Here is an 18,374-nt window from a genome sequence, read left to right as displayed (position 1 = left end):
ATATAAACCTACTTCGTTTCTCTTGATGCCTAACAGATGGTGGTAAGAGTTTCAGTATAGTGAAGAATATTTTACAAGAGACCTTGAATTCATAACAGACAGTCTTAACATAACTTGTATACACAGGTTAATTCATGTCCTTCTGTGAGATAAGTCGTTTATCCCATGAATAACCTTTTAAAAGCCACAGCTGGCATTTCAGAATGCTGCTTGTTCAATATCAAAGCAGTGGCTGGAACTTTCAAATAGGAAAGCACTCTTCAGTGAGCAGCTGCAACTTTGAAGTGACCAAAAGAGAATTATTTGCCAGTTTAGATAAAGAAAAGAGGCATTTAAAAGCACTTCGGGAGGATTTAAGGTTTGGATTCAGTTTCCCAGCTCCTTTCTAGAATGACAGCAAAAAGATACTTTTCTCTGACACACAATCTTCTCTCTCTCTTATCAACTACTGCAATTTCATACTTAACTTTCCAGTTAACACTGAAATCCATTTTCCCATAAATGTAGTGTATTTGTTCTTGGAAATAAGTCGTGATGTTACTTAAAGGGTCTTTGCAATATTACCAACCTGAGTTTTCAAAAATAGAGATTTACTAAAAATCGTGAGATTTATAAAAAAAAAATTAAGGTGGTTCTTATTTCACTTCTGATTTTTTGAGCTTTCAGTATTCACTTTTTCAACCTTTACTCTGTAAACAATGAGGGCTGGAAACTTTTCTTTTCCTTAATGAAAGCTCTGATTTTTACGTAATAACAAGACTCCAGGAGCTAGATTTTAAAACATCAAACATGGTAGGACTCCCAATAAAATCTCTAGAACTGCCAATGTTGTCTTTGTCATGACTTGTGTATGAAGTTGGCAAACAAAATATCCAGCCTCAGTGTTTTCATAGCTTAAAATATTAGTTCCTGGCCTCTTGTATATGTGACTCAGATAGCAAATGTAGTAATTCAGTCTTGGTTAGTGTCTAAACTAGTGTCTGTGAGCCAGTAGTGATGTGTTTGAATTTTAGAATCTTTTTGCTCAGTTTGTCGATGGCAATTTTATTGGTATGTTGGTGACGTATTTCAAGCCCAAAGCTAGTTCTTGAGAACAAACTGTATATTTTGCCTCTTCCTTGATTGGTTGAGCCTGTTCTGTGTGATCAGTGGGGTTAGCCAAATGCACCTAAAGCCATTTTCACTTGGCCTATCGTAGGTTGCATTTTGTTTGAGCTCCTGATTCAGATAGAAAAGTTTGGGAGATAGGGTGAGATTTTTTTCCTCCTGTTTTTTTCTCCTTCTGTTTCTCCTATCATGTTTTGTCTGTCACTGGCATCCAGTGGCCAGTCTGTAATTCCTCCATTTATTAGAAATAGTCTCATTCAATATCTGGACTTACATTATTGCATTCCAGTTTTATAAGAGAATTGAGTTCAGAGTTCAGTGATTGTTTCAGAGGTAAGACCTAGTCATACCCCTGATTCCAGAAAACCATGGGCATTAAGTCACCAACTCTCTTCTTAATTCTTCTACGTATATTTTATTAAACTTAAACTTACATTTCTGATTTTCCATCTGGAACACCAAAAAATTGAAAAGCGTGTAGAAAAGTGATTTTTTTTCTTCTTTGCATAGTCTGATATTCTTAACACAGTAGATATCTTGTATAATATACATTGATTGATGACTTTTAACTTATTTAAAATCATATCAGACTGCCAATGGTGTAGCCTCTCGGGAGGAAGAAGAAATAAGCGAACTGCAGGAAGATGATAGAGACCAGTTCTCTGACCAGCTGGCCAGTGTAGGCATGCTAGGAAGAATTGCTGCAGAACACTGTATACCTCTTCTTACAAGGTACAAGAGATAATTATAAAAGTGTACTGTACTTCAGTCAGATGATTTAAACAAAAAAATCTCATGTTAAGCAGAGTTTAATTCTTTAATATAACCTTAATTTATGTAATGACTACATAAAGTTATTTGCTCATTGTTTTTCTTCAGTTTATTAGAAGACAGAGTGACAAGGCTCCATGGTCAGTTGCAAAGACATCAGCAGCAGTTACTTGCCTCACCAGGATCAGGGTCAATTGACAATAAAGTGCTTGATGACCTGTATGAGGATATTCATTGGCTTATTTTAGTCACAGGTTAGTGGAAGTGTTAAACACATAAAATATTGGTATACTGTATCTGAAACTGGAGCTCCTCAGCCAAAACTGCAGTGCATCTATCAATCCATATGTCTCATCCTTGTAATTGATTTGTATGCGGTCATTATCTTTCGTCTCATATAGATACTTCACAAACTATAGAGGCAAACGTATCATTTGCCTTTCAACAATACTGGGTTACTTTATCATTCTTTTTCTTATTTCCTTATGTTAATTGTGATAGAAATAATTTGTTTCTTATGAAGATGCTTAGAAAAATGTTAACAGAAGACATCTTACTTTCTGTGCTTGTACTGATTTTGTCATACACTTTTGACCTGTTTGTTCTTAAGTATAGTCAGTCGCCATATTCAGGTAGCTTGCTGTCAGTGAAAGATCATAAATAGAGAATATCTGAGGTATGTAATGGCAAAAAGAACTTACTGGCATGAGTTTCTGATGGCCATGTTACTGAGTGACAAAGACCTGAGTGAGTTATGCAGATCATCCCAAATAGAGTGTCAATAAAACACTGATGCAACCACACAGCACCATACATATTTTGCTGCATTTTAGGGCAATTTATTTTTGAAACATTTTTAAGTTTCAAACTTTTTATTGGTACTATCTTTTATATTGATTCATAAAACCAAATTACCTTAGTTACTATGCCCATGCCACAGTGGCAGAAATATTGAAATAAAAATGTACATCTTTTAAGATGTTTAATAAAACAGGGTTTTGTGATTTTTGAATGTCTGATGTCTTAGTGATTACCAGATCTTGATGTAAATATGGTATACAGTTTACTAGCCATACCATTATCCCTCCTGGGATAAAGTTTTTATTTCTAGTTCTGGTGAGTTATGGTACATCGGACATTACAGTTGTCACTAGACCAGGAACGAATATTGCCTATCCTGGACATCAGACATACTGTATTTTTAAATACCTTCTTCTACCTGAGGTACGCTTACTATGAAAAGAAGGAAACCTTTTTTTGTGGTAAGTTTGTTTGGCATTCTTTTGAAAGCTGCTAAAAGGCTTGGATTGTTAGCAGTCTCAATTTAGATTGATTAGTGGGCAGAGTGCAGATGAGTTGAAACTGTAAAATTAAGACATTTTATCACATGGCTGCAGAAAAAAAACTATTAGAAATGTAGTGTAAAAAATTATTATTCTACAGAGGCATCAGTTCTGGTATCTGCAGGTGATGCAAACGTGTTCTGTATTTTGTTTGTTCAGGGATTACTTTTCATCTTTAACTTCCAGTTATAATTTTAGGATCTCTTCTCTCATCTGTACACACAGTACTGAAATACATAATTGATTAAGATATATATTTAGCACTGTTAGTCAGGATTGATTCCAATGCCATTTAACCTCTGCTGTAAAGCCAATAGACTTAAAAAGCAAAGTCCTAAAATGGAAAAACTTAATCTAGGGCAAAAAACTTGTGGTCACTTTTTCTTTCTTTCTTTCTTTCTCTCTCTCTCTCTCTCTACTTTAGGCTACCTCTTAGCTAATGATACTCAGGGAGAGACTCCACTAATACCTCCAGAAGTAATGGAATATTCCATTAAGCATTCAACTGAGGTTGACATCAATACAACACTTCAGATCCTGGGATCTCCAGGAGAAAAGGCCTCTTCCATCCCAGGATACAACAGAACTGATTCTGTAATTAGGTAAGAATACAACACCGTCTATAGCAGCTTCCATTCAGAATATCTCAAACAAATTTATATAGGTAGATAGGAGATAAAACTATTGATGGTCTCATGCATCTTGGAAAAAGGGAAACAATGCATGAACATTGAATATGGGAAAGGAAAAGAGATCTCTCTTTATATCTTTTAAAATTGAAGTAGATGTTCTGTCAGATTAGTTATAGTACAGGGATAATAAGGTAATGCTATAAAGGTAGAAAAGAAAAGGTAGGAAGAATTAAATCAATTGTAGGTTAAAGTAACAGTCTTAAGGTGAAATTTTAAGCTAAAGGTGACTCAGTGGCATGGGAAAAGGTAGGATTGGAAAGTATTGAAGATGGGGCAAGACAAATAAAACTGATTATTCCTCTAACTCCAAATTGTGAGAGACTTAGGAGAGTCCCAAGAGTAGAGAGCTAGAGCAAGCGGACAGGTAAGTAGGTAGTCATCAGGGGAAGGTGGAGCAAGTTCCTGGAGAGAAATGCAGAATTCAGTTTGCAGTAGAGATGGAGAAACATCTTTGTAGAAACAAATATCTTTTGCCAGTATATATCAAGAACCAAAATAAATAGTGTTTCTTTTTTGAACATATGAGACTAAATGTTTGAAATATCATTGAATTAAAATCTCTAGATAAGACTATATAGATTAATTGCATACTGCCTTCTACAGCATGCATAAACAAAATGACCGTTTGCCAAGCTTTCCAAAGTATTAAATGGGACTGTTTGCTTCTGTCATGAACTGTTGGTCCCTGGGATTGCTCCAGAAGCACTCTGTTGGCCTTCAGTGGGGAAAGAATGCTGTCGCTCAGACACTCAGTTACTGGCCTATTTTAAGGACCAGCGTAAGGGGTTCAGAAGGGATTTCCATCCTTTTTGGGAAGAAGAATGATGTGTATGGTGCTCAGTGTTGGGCAACAAAGAAGAAACATGAGCAAATGATCTGTTGAACAGAAATGCAGATGTTAAGATGGGTGAGTGGAGTCAGAAAAAAGACCGCACGAGGAATGTGTATGTTAAAGACATGCTTAAAGTATGACCCATAAATCAAAAAAAATGAGGGAGTGCAGGCTCAGATGGTTTGGTCATGTAAAGTACAGTCCTGACAGGTATGAGGATAAGAGAATCCCAACAGATCAAGACTGAAGGAAAAAGACAGAGGCCAGCCCAAGAAGTAGTGGTGGAATGTCATAAAGGAAGACATGTTAACGTGTTATGATAGAGGATATGGCATTGAACAGAGCACTTTGGAGGGAGAGAATTCAGCACTGACCCCGCTTGATGGGATTAATGCAGAAAGAAGGAAGAAGAAAGGAAAACAATGGCTCAAAGCAGAGTCTCAGAGTTTGAGGGTTCAAATTAAGGGGATCATGTAGCACACTAATGGATGTGGAAATTACTTCACCCAGGGTTAAAATTAGTTTTCTGTGTCTGTCTCATGCCAGCCTTAATCTACTATAGGAGGCTAGAGATGGCTTTTCATTCCCATTCATTTGGTCCCTGGATTGACAGGTCTAGAAGTGATGTGGAAGTGTTATACTTCGTCCTTGAAAGGTAAAGGAGTACCTTTATGTTGCTCCTTGATGATCCCTCCCTCTAGCTGGCAAAAAAAAGAAGCAGCAATACTGTCCAATTGTGTGTGTCCAGTGGAATAGGGAATAAAATCTGTTCTAAAGGAAGAGAGTCGCTAGGGTCTATCAGGGATATGGCTGAGGGGGAGGAAGTATATACACTGTACAGTAACAAAAATAGTCAGATAATTTACTTTCAGTATTTGATTTGATTTAGTTTGCACATGCTCCTGAGACTGTCCAAAGTTTATAGGTAATAATGCGAGGGAGAGGGGAAATACTGATGTCTCAGTAAAAGCTTTTAAAGTCCTTTAGGCAGTGTTCCAATTGTAATATTTCCCATTTCCCCTGATGTCAGAGTACTGGAGAGAATTCTTCCTGCTGCAGAGATTTCAGAGTCCAATTTCAAATGCATTCTCTTGGACTTGACTAGGATATTCTAGCATCTCTATCCCATCCCACCATCCATGTATAAAGAGAGAATATCCTGAGGGTGCTTACACTCCATCCATAGAAAGAGGAAATACTTGGTGATGTCTTGCTTCTTCCACCCCATTCCATGAAGAATGGAAATCTTTATTGTGGCCATGCCACCCTGCTTGGGTAATTGACCCTGCTTAAACCCCAAAAGGTAAAAATCCACCAAAACCCAAAGTCAAGTATCTTAATTATACTTCATATCTGCAGGTTATTATCTGCTATTCTAAGAGTTTCAGAAGTAGAATCTCGAGCAATAAGGGCGGATCTAACACACCTTCTGAGTCCACAAATGGGAAAAGATATTGTATGGTTTCTTAAGCGTTGGGCAAAAACCTATCTCCTAGTGGATGAAAAACTGTATGACCAGGTAAGACTTCAACTGCAATTTTGATTGCCTTAATGGACTGTAGAGTATATAACACTAACACTACTGTATGAAAGTGGATGTTAGAGTTTGTTTTAAACCTCCAGCTGTGTTTTGTTTTAGAATTTAGTGTATATAGTTATAGCCTGAAAAATTAGTGTTTTCTATTTAATTTTTTTTCTAAGAGGAAGTAGCTATGCTCATAACTTAAAAATAATTTTTGTGATTTTTAAATGCCATTTTGTAGGCTTTGAGATAGCAGGCAGACATCCTCCATGCTGTCACTTGATGGAATATCTTCTCCAGATAAGCTATCTGAGCCACTACTGTCTTCAAATCTCTTGAGATTAATCTCCACTGTAATAGTCACAGTAAATGACCTAATGATAACGGCTAGGCAGGTGGCCTGATAGAGATTCATTAATATTTCTAATTCACTTAGTTGGATTTTTTTTAAAAAAAGCAGGGATGGGGAGGGACCCCCAGAACCTAAGAAGAGTCCAAATTGTGTGATCTTACGTTCCTGTTAGTCATTTTTTCGCCCTCCCCGCTCCATTATGTTCCATACCCATGTCCACATTGTTACTATTTCAGTATGCAGCGTAGTTGTAGCTGTGTTGGTCCCAGGATATTACAGAGAAGGTGGGTGACGTAATATCTTTTATTGGACCAACTTCCGTTGGTGAGAAAGACAAGCCTACACGGAGCTCTTTTTCAGGTCTCTCTCACCAGCAGAAGTTGGTTAAATAAAAGATATTACCTCACCCTTTATTTCATTGGCAATGCTTGTGGCATGGACAGTCTTATATGTTGTTTGAACAGGACAAACACAATGGAGCTCTGATGCTGATTGGAGCCTGTCGACACAATTGAACTACAGATCAATAGTACAGGACTCGCTGGCCTGCACTGACTAAGGAGGGCAGAGTGACTGCATTTTTATAGCTTCTGTTGCTGAAATAATCAGGGATATTAAAATTCTCAGAGGATCATCCTGAGTGAAATTTGGGATACTGAAGGCTCCTTCTTAGTCTTCAGTAGTTTGTATTTTTAGTTATTTTTGTAAAGAAAGACTGATTCTTCTCTGATTGATGAAGTGCATGCGTGTCAGGACTAGAGCCAGAAGGTTTTTGGAGCGATGTCCGTTGATCCACACGTGCGCAGTGCGCTTCCTCATGCTCCCAGCACAGGTTATGATAGGCCGTGTTGGTCAGCATCTCTTCAGTTCCCTCTTACTGCCACGTGGCTGGAGTCGGAATCCCTGGTCCTCTGCGATCTTCGTCTTTACACTAAGATAGCCTTTACTCTTCCTGTATATAGTACTACTTTGTTGTTTTTGTAGTGTAGATAGTTTTCCATAGTTTTATGTAGTTGTGATAGTTCATTAGTAATAGTTTCCCCAGTTGGGGTCATACAGGGTCCCTCCTGGGACTATGCTCCACAATCTGCAGTTTAAGAACTGTGTTTCCTGGCCTCGCTTGTTCTCCGTGAATGATGAGCACCAATGCTGTCTGTACTGCCTCGGGGAAGCCTGTATCGCTGTGCCATCAGTAAGGCTTTTTCGCCATGGACTCGAGAGGCATGACGGCTTTGCCTGAGAAAGCACCTCATGGAGGAGGCCATGAGGCTGCATGCCCACTCGGATCTGGGACCATTGGAATCGGCGGGTTCCATGCCACCTCTTCTCTTGCCTTGGACCCGACAGTCCTAGGCATGAAAGTAGGAAGCACTCTCCTAGGCACAGAAGCAAGTCCCTATCGAGGGCTGCTTCCAAGCACAGCCTTTCTGCCCCAAGCTTCTTGGGTGAGAAGTCGCGTGCCGACCCCACTGCACCGGCGCCAAAGCTTCCCTGCCTTGAGGATAAGGCAAAGAAGAAAACTGATCCAGCGGCACCATCAGTGCCCCGCTCTGTGCCGTCTCCTCCATGCTCGCTGCCCATCCCCCCATCGCTTCCATGACCTTTGTGCATGACCTTTGTGCTCCAGCTGTGAAGACTCCACCGCAATCTTCTGCTGCCACCAGGGATACTGCGTGAACCCCTGGCTGTCTGGAGCCCCTTCTCTCCATGGAAGAGCTGGAGCTGCCCAACCCACCTTCATCACTGCTCTCTGACCCATCACTCACCCGTGCGATTCCCACTCTGGTGAATGAGCCAGTCCTGCTCCTGCTGGAGAGGGCCATGCCTGTGCTGCACCGTGATCTGGCCACACCGTCTGCTCCCCCATTTCAAGAGGCATCTTCAGACTCCGAGGGCTTTTCTGACCCAGAGCCAGTCTTTTCTCTAAGCGTAGGTCTGACTCTCGCTACTGCCTGCCCACCTTAACCTCCTGCTTATGACCTGGCCTTGGTGATGTGGCACCAATATCCCTGAGGCCCGCTGCACACCCAGCTCTCTACTCTTTGGCCCCATTGGCTACCCTGGGACACCTACCACCCTCCGTACCCTCTCTCCCAGGCGTCATACCAATCTGCCCCAGCTCCTTTGCTGTTACCATCAGGCTCCGAGGCGGAGGTTGAGCCAATATTGCTGGTCCCTACAGCCTCTTCTTCCTCTCCGGAGGAAGCTGTATGCACCCTACCTGTCATACTACCAGTGGCACCAGGAACCCCCACGCCAGTGCCACCCGTCACACCACCTCTGTTGTAACCGCTTCCTCAGTTCTCACCAAAAAACAACCCAGGGCATAGTTTTGATGTGTCGGTCAAGAGCTGCAAACTCTCCCCATTGCCACCTGTGGCCCCACACATCATCTTTGGGGGCTGCATTGCCCTGTTCACCCACAGTTGGGGCAAGATCACCATGGACCATTGGGTACTGGAGATTATCCACCAAGGAAACACCATAGAATTTTTCATTCCCCCTCCAGAGCCCCCCCACCCAAAAGCCTCCAGGGGATCCCTCCCATCAATACCTTCTACAACAAGAGGTTGATGCCCTTCTCCTGAAGGGTGCCATAGAGCCTGTGGCACCTCCCTACTAAGCAGAGGCTTCTACTCCCCATAGATCCTCATTCCCAAAAGGGCGGAGAGCGCCGCCCCATTCTTGACCTTCATCTCCTAAATACCTTTTATCCAAGAATCCAAGTTCCATATGGTGATGCTGGCTTCTATTATCCCCTCTCTTCCCCCCTGAGGCCTGGTTTACAGCCCTTGATATGAATGATGCATACTTCCACATCGACGTCCACCTGGGCCACTGGATATTCCTTTGTTTCTAGATGGGGCAACACCACTATCAATACTGAGTCCTCCCCTTTGGCATTGTGACAGCTCTGTGAGTCTTCACGAAGGTCTTTGAGGTCATGATGGCTCACATGCGCTGCCTTGGCTACTCGGCATGCCCCTACTTTGATGACTGGCTCCTCATTGCGCTCTCCCGACAGGAGCTTAGCTCTGCCATCTCCATTCTTCGCGCTCTCCTGGCCCCTCTAAGTGTCTGCATCAATGAGGAGGAGTCAGCGCTCTTCCCTACTCAGACGATCAACTTTATTGGCATGCAGCTTGACCCAGTTGTGGCTCATGCCTTCCTTCCATCAGACCTCTTCAACGCTGACAGCCCTAGTGACAATGCTCCGCTGTGCCCCTTGCATCATAGTATGCTGTTGCCTCTCCATCCTCAGCCAATGGCGGCCTGCACTTTTGTGACACCACATACAGATCTACACATGCGTTGCCTACAAATCTTGCTCCTCTTCATGTACAGACCCCAAGGAGATCATGTGACCGCCAGGGTTGTGGTTCCTCGGACAGTTCTGGCCTCCCTCACTTGGTGGACCGACCCTTCCAATGTCATAATCAGTAGCCCTTTCACCACCCCCACCCCATCACAACAGATGCCTCCCTTGCGGGCTGGGGGGACCATCTCCACCAACACACAGCCCAGGGTATTTGGACACTGCAAGAGGCCAGGCTCTACATCAACGTTCAGGAGCTCTCAGCAGCTTGCCTAGCCTGCCAGGCATTTCTTTCTCTGATCCAATCACCGCATATGCAGCTCCTCTCCTACATCAACAAAGTAGGAGGTGCCTGGTCTCCATCCCTCTGTGCAGAGTCAATACACCTGTGGAACTAGTGCATCCACCATCATATCATGCTCCAGGCTATGTACTTGCCGAGCACCCAAAATTCCATGGCCAAATGCACTCAGCAGAGCTCTCCACCACAACCATGAGTGGGAGCTGCATGACCCTGCTCTCTGCTACCTATTCTGAATCTGGGGCACCTCTTGCTGGGATTTTTTTCGCCGCTCACAAGAATTGCAAGTTGCCTGTCTATTTCTTCAGGGGAGACCTGAGCTAGGACTCCCAAAGTGACGCACTTCTGCTGTCCTGGACTGGAGACCTCTGCTATGCCTTTCCCCCCATTGCCCTCCTACTACAAGTCCTCTGCACGATTCAACAAGACCATGCCACTGTCATATTCATAGCCCCATATTGGCTACACCAGTTTTGGTTCTCAGACCGCCTCAGATTTTCCACCTGGGCACCTCTCTGCCTCCGAACTCTCCTAGACCTCTTCAGCCAACATCAGGGGCGAGTCTGGCATCCCAACCCGAACCCGCTTCACCTTATGGCAAGGGTGGGCAATCTACGGCCTAGGGGCCGTATCCAACCCTTCAGACATTTTAATCAGGTCCTCGAGCTCCCGTTGGTGAGCGAGGTTGTGGGCTTGCCCTGCTCCACGTGTGCTGTGGCTCCGCACAGCTCCCGGAAGCAGTGGCATGCCCCCCTCCAGCTGCTACGCGTAGGGGCAGCCAGGGGGCTCCGTGCACTGCTCCCGCCCGAAGCACTGCCCCAGCAGCTCCTATTGGCTGGGAACCACGGCCAGTGGGAGCTTCAGGGGTGGTGCCTGCATATGAGGCAGCGTGCAGAGCTGCCTGGCTGTGCCTCCACGTAAGAGCCGGAGATGGGACGTGCTGCCGCTTCCGGGAGCGGCTTGAGGTAAGCGCCACCTGGAGCCTGCACCCCGACCCTCTGCCCCAGTCCTGATCCCACTCCCACCCTCCTAACCCTTTGGTCCCAGCCCAGAGCACCCTCCTGCACCCCTAGTCCCACCCGAGAGGCCGCACTTGCAGCCGGAGCCCTCACCTCCCCCCTGCACCCCAACCCCCTGTCCCAGCTCAGAGCTCCCTCCTGCACTCTGAACTCTTCATTTCTGGCCCCACCCCAGAGCCCACACAGCCCCCCACAGCCCAACCCCAATTTAATGAGCATTCATGGCCTGCCATACAATTTCCATACCCAGATGTGGCCCTTGGGCCAAAGAGTTTGTCCACCCCTGCCTTATGGCCTAGTTTTTGGATAGAGCTTGAGGCTAGACAAAGCATGCTCTACCCCAGTATGCCACATTCTTACTCAAAGCAGGAGGGCATCCACCATGGCACGCTACCGGGCTAAATGGAAATGTTTCACCGCTTGGTCTTACTGTCATCACCACCATCTTGGTGAGATTTCCATTCCCATCATCCTCAATTACCTACTGAAGCTCAAGACGGTGAGCCTCACCATCCGCTCCCTCTGGGCCATCTGGCAGCACTGAGTGCTTCCTCCCTTCAGTGGATGGCGCCTCCAGTATTTATCCACCCTACCACCATCTGTTTGGTCCATGGGATCTTAATCTAGTCCTATCTGCTCTCATAAAGCCTTCTTTCAAACTGCTGGCAACGTGTTCCCTCTCTCATCTCTCTATGAAGGTAATCTTCTTGGTTATCATTACCTTTGCTTGATGAGTCAGTGAACTGGCAGCCATGATGGCTGACACCCCGCCCCATACTGTGTTTCAGGGTACATCTACACTACAGTGCTGCATCGGCGCAGCTGCAGTGTGTCTGGTAAAGATGCGCTATGCCAACAGGGGAGTTCTCTCCCATTGGCATAAATACTCCACCTCAGTGAGAAGCGTAAGCTGTGTCAGTGGGAGTGTGTCTCCCGCTGACATAGCGCTGGTGTGGACAGCGCGAAACTTGTGTTGCTCAGGGAGGGGAGCTTTTTCCCACCCCTGAGCAATATAAGTTAGATGACTTAACCAGTAATATAGAACTGCCCTCAGAAGGACACAGTCCCCATGCGACTGCACCCTAACTTCCTCCCAGAGGTGGTGGTGGAGTTCCACTTCAATCAGTCCATTCACCTCCCTGTCCTCTGTCCGAAGCCATATGCCTCCCATGCAGATGCTACCCTTCACTCCCTCAATATCCGACGTGCCTTAGCCTTTTATCTCCAGAGGACCCATGCCTTTCGTGCATCACCGAAGCTGTTTGTACCAATTGCAGACCAGTCCAAGGGCCAAGCTGTCTCTTCCCAGTGAATTGTGAAATGGGTCTTCGGGTGCATCCAGACGTGCTACACACACTCCAACGTATGGCCACTGGATACAAGTACAGCACACTCAATGCAAGCACAAGTTACCACTTTGGCGTACCTAGCAGCCATTTCCTGGCAGGACATCTGTCAAGCAGCGACATGGCAATTCGTTCACATATTCACCCTCTGCTATGCCAGTTGTCCCCAAACTCTGGGGTTCATCCCCCTAAGGGGCACAAAGGAACATTCATGGGGGCTGCAGCAGGGCCCAGGCCAGCCCCCATGGTAGGTGGGGAGGGAGCGCCACCCCATCCTGCTCTGGCCCCAGCTCTGCCCTGGCCCCAGCCACAGCCCTGCGCCACATCCCACCCCTGGCCTGAGCCCGGGTCTCTGCTCCTGGCCCCAGCCTCGGCCCCCTTACCCCTTTCTGCATCCCATGGCCCCGCTCCCGGCCCCGCCTCCCAGGATGGAGGGCATGTACAGAGGTAAGGAAGGGCATATCCCTGAAAAGTTTGGGGACCACTGTGCTATGCCATCGCTGAAGGAGCGGCTGCGAACATGCTGTTCTACAGCCTGCATTTCCATCTCCATGTTGATTACTACTTGCTACTCACCCACATTGGAATACATAAAAATAATACTCTGAATAAATGTAAGCTATATAATTGCTATCACTGGAGGGTCTTTGAGATATGTGGTCCCTATTCCAATACCCGCTCTCCATCCCCTTTGCTGCGAGCTGGCATACTTGGTGTTAAGAGGGTCACTGAAGAGGCATTGCTGGGAGAACGAGGACTCTTGATGCACGTGCAGATCAATGGACACTGCTATGAAAACCTTCTAGCTCCAGAACATGGCACGCATGTGCACCCATGATTGGAATAAAGATAGGGACCACACATCTGGGAGAACCTGTAGTTATAGGTAAGTAACCTCCTCCTCTTATTGGTTGGGAACCATTAGAACATGTTGATTTGCAACTAAATGTAACCTTTATTAAAAAAAAAAAAAAATTGTGAACCAGGAGGATACAATATATCTCTACTGGGGTGGGCAAACGTTTTGGCCTGAGGGCCGCATTGGGTTTCGGAAATTTGTATGGAGGGCCAGTTAGGGGAGACTGTGCCTCCGCAAACAGCCAGGCGTAGCCCGGCCCTTACCCCCCCCGCCCCATACCCTCTCCTGCTTCTCACCCCCTGCTCCCTGTCCCCTGACCGCTCCTGGAACCCCCATCCCTGACTGCCCCCTGCCACCCCATCCAACTCCTCTTCTCATTCCTAACTGCCCCCCCAGGACCTCTGCCTCATCCAACCACCCCTTCTCCCTGACCGCCCTCGGAACCCCTGCCCCTGACTGTCCCCCGCTGTCCCATCCAACCCGCCCTTCCTGATTGCCCCCCTGCCCCCTGCGGGACCCCTGCCCCATCCAACCACTGCTTCTCCCTACCCCCGGAATCCCTGCCCCTGACCGCCCCCCGCCACCCCCTCCTTCCTGGCTGCCCCCACTGGACCCCTGCCCCCATTCAACCCCCCCGTTCCCCGCCCCCTGACCGCCCCGCCCCCTATCCACACCCCTGCCTCCTGACCACCACCCTAACCCCCGAATTCCCCTGCCCTTGATCCACCTCCTTGCCCCCTTACCGCCCTGCCTGGAGCACCGGTGACTGGCAGCGCTACAGCTGCGCTGTCCAGCTGGAGCCAGCCATGGCACCGTGCAGCACCGAGCACCGGGTCAGGCCGGGCTCTGCAGCTGCGCTGCCCCAGGAGCTCACAGCCCCGCTGCCCAGAGCACTGTGCTGGCGGCGCAGTGAGCTGAGGCTGCGGGGGAGGGGAAATGGCAGGGGAGCGGCCAGGAGCTAGCCTCCCAGGCCAAGAGCTTAGGGACTGGCCAGGAGGGTCCCAGGGGCCGGATATGGCCCACAGGCCATAGTTTTTGCCCACCTCTGATCTATACACATTATTTAAGCAATTATATAGCTTACATTTATTCAGAATCTTAATTTTTACATTGTTTTTGATTATAAGAGTGGTGAATGATGTATTTCTTTTTGGCTAGATGATTGAATCATAGGACTGGAAGGGACCTCAAGAGGTCATATTGTCCAGTCCCCTGCACTCATGGCAGAATTAAGTATTATCTATTCTAGACTATCCCTGACAGGTGTTTGTCTAACCTGCTCTTAAAAATCGACAACCATGGCGATTCCACAACCTCCATGGGCAATTTATTCCAGACTCAGTGCTTAACCACGCTGACAGGAAGTTTTTCCTAATGTCCAACCTAAACTGCCCTTGCTCAATTTAAGCTCATTGCTTGTCCTATCCTCAGAGGTGAAGGAGAACAATTTTTCTCTCTCCTCCTTGTAACGATCTTTTATGTACTTGGTGTGACGGGTTGGATCACAGAAACCCCCTTTGGGACTGCCACCTGATGTGCTGAGACTACCTCTGAGCCTGTTTTCCTGACAGCGTGGGACTTCAGTGTCCTGCCTGGCTGTGCCAGACACGTTAGCCTGCTACAAACACAGACCCAGGTCTGAACCATGTCCCCCAGAAGCTGCAGGCTTAACTGAGAACAGCTTAAGAAGTGTTCCTGTCTCCAGCACTCAGATACCCAGCTGCCAGTGGGGTCCAAACCCCAAATAAATCAGTTTTACCCTGTATAAAGCGTATAAATTGTTTGCCCCCTATAACACTGATAGAGAGGTATGCACAGCTCTTCCCCCTACCCCCCCAGGTATTAATACATACTGTGGGTTAATTAATAAGTAAAAAAGTGATTTTATTAAATTTAAAAAATAGGATTTAAGTGGTTTCAAGTAATAACAGACAGAACAAAGCAAATTACCAAGAAAAATAAAGTAAAACAAACAAGTCTAAGCCTAATACAGTAAGAAAGTGATTACAGATGAAATCTCACCTTCAGAGATGTTCCAATAAGCTTCTTTTACAGACTAGCCTCCTTCTAGTCTGGCTCTAGCAATCACTCACACCCATGTAGTTCCTGTCCTTTGTTTCAGTTTCTTTCAGGTGTCCTTTGGGGGTGGAGAAGCTACCTCTTCAGCCAGCTGAAGACAAAATGAAGGGGTTTCCCCAGGGGCTTAAATAGACTTTCTCTTGTGGGTGGAAACCCCTTCTCCTCTCCTATGCAGAATCCACCTGCAAGATGGAGTTCTGGAGTCACATGGACAAGTCACATGTCCATGCATGACTCAGATTTTTTACAGGCCGACACCACATTCCCAGGAAAGTTCAATTGTGGATTGATGTCTCTTAAACTTCATTGTTCGCTTAAGTGTTTCTTGATTGGGCACTTACTGAAAATAGTCTTTTCTCAAGAAGCTGACCAACTGCTTCCCTGAGCTACTTAAAATCAAACAAGTACATAGCCAATATTCATAACTTTGAATACAAAAATAATACATGCATACAAATAGGATGAATACATCCAGTAGATTATAACCTTTGCAGAGATATGTTACATAGCATATCTAGCGTAAAACACATTCCAGTTATGTCATATTTATACTCATAAACATATTTCTATAAAGCATTATGGGGTACAACGTCACACTTGAATCCTCTTCTCTGCTCTCCTTCCCCCCCCTCAATAAAAAGAAGCAAATGGAACAAATTCAGGGAGCAATTGGAGCTGCACTCCTGTAGCATGTCTGGTGAAGATGTGCTATGCTGACAGAAGAGTGCTCTCCCGTCTGTATAATTACTCCACCTCTGCAAGAGAGAGGTAGAAGCTATGTCAGCAGGAGAGCGTCTCCTGCCGACATAGCGCCGATATGGATAGCGCTTGGGTTGACGTAATTTATGTCATACAGGGGTGTGTCTTTTTCACACCCCTGAGCAACATAAGTTACATCGACCTAAGAGGTAGAGTAGGCCAGTCCTCAGTATTAGAGTCTTCAGTTCTGAAGAACTGCAGGAATTCCTTTATGGCCACCTTGAACTGTGCATGGGAAATGTAAAAGACACAAGGTGGGTGAGGCAATATCTTTTATTGGACCAACTTCTATTGGTGAGAGAGACAAGCTTTTGAGCTTACACAGAGCTCTTCTTCAGGTAAGAAGAGTGAGCTCAAAAGCTTGTTTCTCGCTAACAGAAGGTGGTCGGTCCCAACCTTGTCTCTAATTCATGGGACCAACACAGCTATGACAACACTGCATACATGGGAAATCTTTCTTTTAAAAGGTGGTGTTGAAGGATAGATGTAAGGATACTTAAAATAGGGTTTTATAACAAAATTGATATTGTTTCCTGTTTTTTGTCAAAGAGTGAGAGGTAAGTTTGGTTTCCTACCTATTTTTTCCTGATACTTTTTCCGTTTTGTCAACATAACTCTTGTACGTTAAGTAAGCAAGGACTGTGAAAGTCTGAAAATGAGTTACTATTTTTGTGAAATGCACTCATTTAATTGTTTTCTTTTTCTTATAGATAAGTCTACCATTTAATACAGCATTTGGTGCAGACACAGAGGGTTCCCAGTGGATTGTGGGTTACCTCTTAGAAAAAGTAATCAGTAACCTGGCAGTATGGAGTTCTGAGCAGGACCTTGCAAATGACACTGTTCAGTTGCTAGTAACATTAGTGGAAAGGAGAGAGAGGTAAACTGCAGGCATATGCAAGTCAAATTTTTCTTTTGCATCTTTTAAAATTATATTGGGCCAAAAATAAAGTGAATATAAAGTATATTACCTGTTAAGAGTATTTGTACTGTTCTAAATGTTTTCCACAGCTACGAGCACTTAAAGTGAGAATTAAAGCATTCAAAATTGTTCAAGCCCTAGAATAAAATGCAAGGTATTTTATTAAAAATATGTACATACTTGCACATAAACTATATAATTTGCAGTTTTTCTCCTTTTATGACATAACCACCATGTTCTAGACTACATAGACTCAAGACCTGATTCTCCACTCTTACACCAGTTTTATGCTTCTGTAACTCCAGTGAAGTGTCACCAAACAAAACTGGTATAATGTAGAGGAGAATCAGCCTGTCGGTGCTTGTCAGCCCAGTTATGTGAGCCCCCCAAGTTTATATTGTACTGAAATGTGCTCTCCTTCCCCGTGCCTCTCAACTACCAGGTGTTTAGGAAGAATTAATTCTGCCTTTCCCCCCACCCTCCCAATCCCATAATGAGGATTTCTACACTGCTATTTACTTTTGCAGAATTAGCTGTTTAGGGTTGAAAAAATCAAATGCCAACATAGTTATGTTGTAAAAGAATATTAAAATGGTGTAATTTTAAACATCTAAAAGCATGTAGAATTTGGAGAAAGTGATACATTTCAAAGCTAGAAGCTGTAAAGCAGCAAATTCTTGAAAGTTTTATCCTTTTGTAGACTGACACGAAGTCGTTTTTTGTGTGTAATACATATGTATTGTGTTAAAAGAACATTATTACTGTTGCTAAGTCACGCACGCACGTTTTAAAATGCCAGAATTAAAGTTGCACATGCAACCTTAATCCACCCCCTTTGTGCATATGCATTATGTTAATATTACATTATTTAATTACATGATTTTTTTCACACAGAATCCTTGCCTCATTCAGTGCACAAAATGGACAGTGCTCTCTTAACAAGCAACTATTCAGTATTTTGTTTTCTGCTTGATGTTCGATGTGTGGCCCTATGCCTTATTACTACACACTGTTCAAACTCTGCTCTGAAGACAGAATTATTAACTTCCTCACTGGCTTTTCTGTGGTGCTCATCATTACAGTATCTGAAGTGCTTCACAAATATTAATGAATTTATTTTTACAATACCTCTCTAAAATTAAGGGGTATTATTC

The 18,374-nt window shown here is 44.8% G+C and overlaps 1 protein-coding gene across 3 annotated transcripts in view; it reads left to right on the top strand.

Moving 5' to 3' along the window:
• Window positions 1-18,374, top strand: part of XPO4 (exportin 4) — a 135,146-nt gene that overhangs the window by 89,045 nt on the left and 27,727 nt on the right. For all 3 annotated transcript variants that reach the window (XM_075127330.1, XM_048845481.2, XM_075127332.1), the window contains exons 11-15: window positions 1,697-1,839; window positions 1,987-2,132; window positions 3,646-3,823; window positions 6,105-6,264; window positions 17,009-17,178. In XM_075127330.1, the coding sequence (XP_074983431.1) occupies window positions 1,697-1,839; window positions 1,987-2,132; window positions 3,646-3,823; window positions 6,105-6,264; window positions 17,009-17,178 (797 nt within the window). The remainder of the gene's footprint in view (window positions 1-1,696; window positions 1,840-1,986; window positions 2,133-3,645; window positions 3,824-6,104; window positions 6,265-17,008; window positions 17,179-18,374) is intronic.

The sequence above is a fragment of the Caretta caretta genome, chromosome 1, assembly GCF_965140235.1.
Source record: "Caretta caretta isolate rCarCar2 chromosome 1, rCarCar1.hap1, whole genome shotgun sequence".
Taxonomy (NCBI): domain Eukaryota; kingdom Metazoa; phylum Chordata; order Testudines; family Cheloniidae; genus Caretta; species Caretta caretta.
This window is presented reverse-complemented; position numbering and strand designations above follow the sequence as displayed.